At 59.6% G+C, this 3709-nt stretch overlaps 1 protein-coding gene across 1 annotated transcript in view; it reads right to left on the bottom strand.

The window, feature by feature from the left end:
- The window catches only part of POLG (polymerase (DNA directed), gamma), a gene marked incomplete at both ends in the record, with an annotated part of 5312 nt that extends 1855 nt beyond the window's left edge, over positions 1-3457 (bottom strand). Inside the window, 8 exons of the mRNA XM_008949999.1 lie at positions 1-80; positions 151-274; positions 494-657; positions 789-971; positions 2004-2083; positions 2299-2445; positions 2647-2814; positions 3262-3457. Coding sequence (XP_008948247.1) covers positions 1-80; positions 151-274; positions 494-657; positions 789-971; positions 2004-2083; positions 2299-2445; positions 2647-2814; positions 3262-3457 — 1142 coding nt within the window. The remainder of the gene's footprint in view (positions 81-150; positions 275-493; positions 658-788; positions 972-2003; positions 2084-2298; positions 2446-2646; positions 2815-3261) is intronic.
- Positions 3458-3709: the final 252 nt, after the last annotated feature.

Genomic DNA, 3709 nt, shown 5'->3' with positions numbered 1-3709 from the left:
CCCGCATCTGCAGGCTGATGAGGCTGGGCCCTGGCACCCACCCTTCCTCCCCCAGGCGCGGGCACAGCTTGCGGTACCAGCTGCAGAGCAGCAGGGATGGGTCAGAGAGCACGGGCCAAGCCCCGGGGACCCCCGAGGTCCCCAACTCACCCCGGGTGGCCCGGCAGGTGCTGGAGCCTCTTGGGTTGCAGCGCGACCGTCTCCTTCAGACGTTCCAGGCAGGCTTGGCTGGCAGAGGCTTTCGGCTCCTCGTCCTCAGCAGGGGGCCCGGGGTCTGGTGGGGCAAGGAGGACATGCTGGCAAAGAGCTCTCCATGCTGCCCTGACAGAGACCTGAACCCAGCCACACGCCCCAGCGCAGGGACACAGGCCAGCGGTGCTTCACACCGCCAGCTCCAAGCAGCCACATCCCCTCCTCTGGGCACCTGTAGGAGGGCATCTCTGGGAAGGTGCCCCCCGAGCACCCCTCATCCCCAGGGACCACCCACTCTCACCTTCCTGCCACTCCTGCACGGACTCGTCTGTGCCCACCGTCGCCACAGCAGCTTTGCTGTTCTCGTCCTCACCCTTCTTCTTCCTCTTCTTCACCGGGTTCTTTTTCTGCTTAAACTCCTGCGTGTCCCACTCAAGATCCCAGAGCCAGGGGTCATCCTTGTACCTGCCGACGCACCGATGTCATGCCTCAGCTTTGCTCCTGTCCCCACCACTCGCCCAAGCCCCCCACAGACCACCTGGCGTGCAGTCTCTGTCCTGTGAGCAGCAGGACCTGCACCTCCAGCCCACAAGTACCTCTCCTCGTGCAGCAGCTCACAGGCATCGTTGGCCAGGTTCATCAAGGACTTCTTCATCTCCTTCTGCAGCTCCTCATAGATGCCCTGAGCATCATCCAGGTACCTCTTCCAGTTTCCATTGACTGGCAGGTAGGACACTCCCATCTCCAGCATCCCTGCAAACGTCACGGGGTGGGGGCACCTAGAGCCCGAAGCAGTGTGGAATTAAATGTCTGCTGGAAAGGGATTGCCCTGGAAGCACCAGACTATGAGCAGAACACGTCTTCACCTTGAGTTTCCCAGCCCCACGCACCCCTTGATGCTCCTCCCCTAAACCCATAAGGATCTTTAGATCTTGTGCCTGCCCTGCACATAAATTTCCAGCCTTTGCAGGCTGTCTGGGACAGAGTTCACTTCCTTCACAGCAGCAAGTGCAGGGCTGTTTTGGATTTGTGCTGGAAACAGTGCTGATAACACAGAGATGTTTTCCTTATTGCTCAGCAGTGCCTACACCCAAGCCAAGGCTTTTTCTGCTCCTCACCCCATCAGCAAGCAGGCTGGAGATGCACAAGAAGCTGGGAGGGGACCCAGCTGGGACAGCTGACCCCAACTGAGCAAAGGGATATTCCAGATCATATGGCATCACACTCAGCATAAAAAGCTGAAGCAAGAAGGAAGGGAAAGATGTTTGGAGTTATGACATTTGCCTTCCCAATGCGTCAACCATCACATGTGACAGAGTCTGGCTCTCCTGGAGGAGGTGCAGCATCTGCCTGCTGTTGGGAAGCAGTGGACAAATTCCTTATTTTGCTTTGCTTGTGCACATGGGTTTTGTTTTACCTATTGAACTGTTTTTCCCTCTTCTGATTCCTCTTATCACCAAGGGGGAGCAAGCGAGCAGCTGGGTGCTGTTTAATTGCCTGATGGGGTTAAATCAGGACATGCCCTAGAAACAACCCTGTGCAATAACCCCAAAGCTGTACCACCCTGACCTGCCTCACTATATCTGCTCACCTCCTCCGCCCACACTGTACTGCTGTTTATTCCTTCTCATCTGCAGGGGAGGGGGGCTGAAGTCCCTCCTGAAAAGGGGTTCAGGGCACTCCAACCTTCCACCACCACTCTAAGGACAAGAGGAGCCACATCCCATCCCCAGAGGGACCACGATCTTCCTCACTGCCAGCCTAGCCCACAGCCCCTTGGCCAATGCCAGCCAGAGCCCAGAATCTCTCACCTCTCCATGAAGAGCGGCAGCTGCTCCTGAAACACCTCGTGGGTGGCCTGGACGTCATGGGCACAGTACGACATCAGGTCCTGGGGGCAGAGGCAGGTGAGGGCAGGCCAAGCAGCACAGGACAAGGCACTGGGGCTGCGGGAGGACGGGGGGATCACAGCCCCATGCACACCCAAAGCGCTTGCACGAAAGGGCAGCAAGACAGAACCTATCCCAGCATCCGCTCCTGCCCCGCTCCCATCTCAGCTCATCTCATCTCCTGCTGCCCGCCGGGCTGTCGGGACAGCCACCACACCTGGAAGTGGCTCCTGATGTCAGCCATGGTCCCCTTCACAAAGAGCTCCCGCGCCTCCTTCTGCAGGGGCTCGCCCCCGACGTAGAGCGCGTGCACGTCGGCCAGGTTGTTGATGCTGCTGACCTGCACCCAGTCCCACGAGGTGATCTGCCAACAACCGGGTGGTCAGGGGACCTGCTCCAGCCCAGGGCAGGGCAGGGGAAGGATGCTGCTGCCCCGGTTCAAACCACACCCACCCCAGTTTGGGGCTACTCCTGCTCTGCCAGTGCAGGAGCAGACGGCCCCAGCACAGGACCACACGGTCCCTGCCACCCTCACCACAGCCAGCGGCTCAGCTCCTTTACTCACTGCTGGTCCCTCCATCTTGCTGCGTGTTTTTTTCATGTGCTCCTTGACCTGCTGCATTCCCTTCCTCTTGCCGTGCTTGGCGGCCATCCAGAGGCTGCGCTGGAAGCCCGTCAGCCCCGAGATGGCCATGTGCATGCTCATGGTGTCCAGGAAACGCACCCGGGAGCCCTGGGACACACCAGGAGACAGATAAAGGGATGGTTTGGAACGTGATGGAGGAGAAACATGCTGGTAAACTTCCCGCAGCTGCCAGCAAGAGCCACCCCAATTATAGAGCTGCAAGTCCTCTGTTCAGGCTGCTTTTGTCGAGGCGAAGCTTTGCCTCCCAACACCCCACTTCTGAGGGCCGAGAGCATCCCCAGCACAGACTGCCAGATGTCAAGAGGCTTCTGCCACATCCCCACCTGCAACCGTGCAGCCTCCAGCAACTTTATGGCATGCAAGAGTATCTTCTCTTACAGGGATCACACCTCGGCCTGTCTTACAGGATAAGGTGAACACAACCCTGGGCTATCTGTGCAGAAGAGTACAAGACAAGCCTGGGAAGCCAGCGCAACCAACGATCCAGGTAACACCTGGCAGCTGCCAGCACAAAGCAACAGCATCCCGGCTCACCTGGATGAGGTACTGCTCCTTGATGAACGCCCGGTCGAAGGCCACGTTGTGCCCCACCACCACTCTCTCCGGCCAGTCCTGCTTGCTGGCACAGCTGGCGCCTGCTGGGCTCTCCAGGGGAATGAGGTCGCCCAGGGTGAGGTGGCTGGACCAGGAGTACCGCTGCTCCAGCAGCCGCCGGCTGCACCACGAGTACCTGGGGAGGACACGGAGCAACACACGGCCGTCAAAAATAAAGCGTGGGCTGCCGGGACCAAAAGCACCCACTGTGCCAGGGGGTGCTGAGCAGGATCCCACCCGTGAGAGGGAGGCGACCGACCCCGGGGCGCGCTGCCCTACGTAACCAGGACGCACGTCCCGCATCCCAGAGCCGCGCTTTGGGCCTTCGCCGCATCGTCCCCACAAGCCAGGGGTGGTTCAGAGGAAGAGGCTCTGCTCAGGAGCAACC

This window comes from Merops nubicus, unplaced genomic scaffold, assembly GCF_000691845.1.
Source record: "Merops nubicus isolate BGI_N331 unplaced genomic scaffold, ASM69184v1 scaffold23301, whole genome shotgun sequence".
NCBI classification, from domain to species: Eukaryota; Metazoa; Chordata; class Aves; order Coraciiformes; family Meropidae; genus Merops; species Merops nubicus.
Note: the sequence above shows the minus strand (reverse complement) of the source record. Positions and strands in the feature narration are given on the sequence as shown.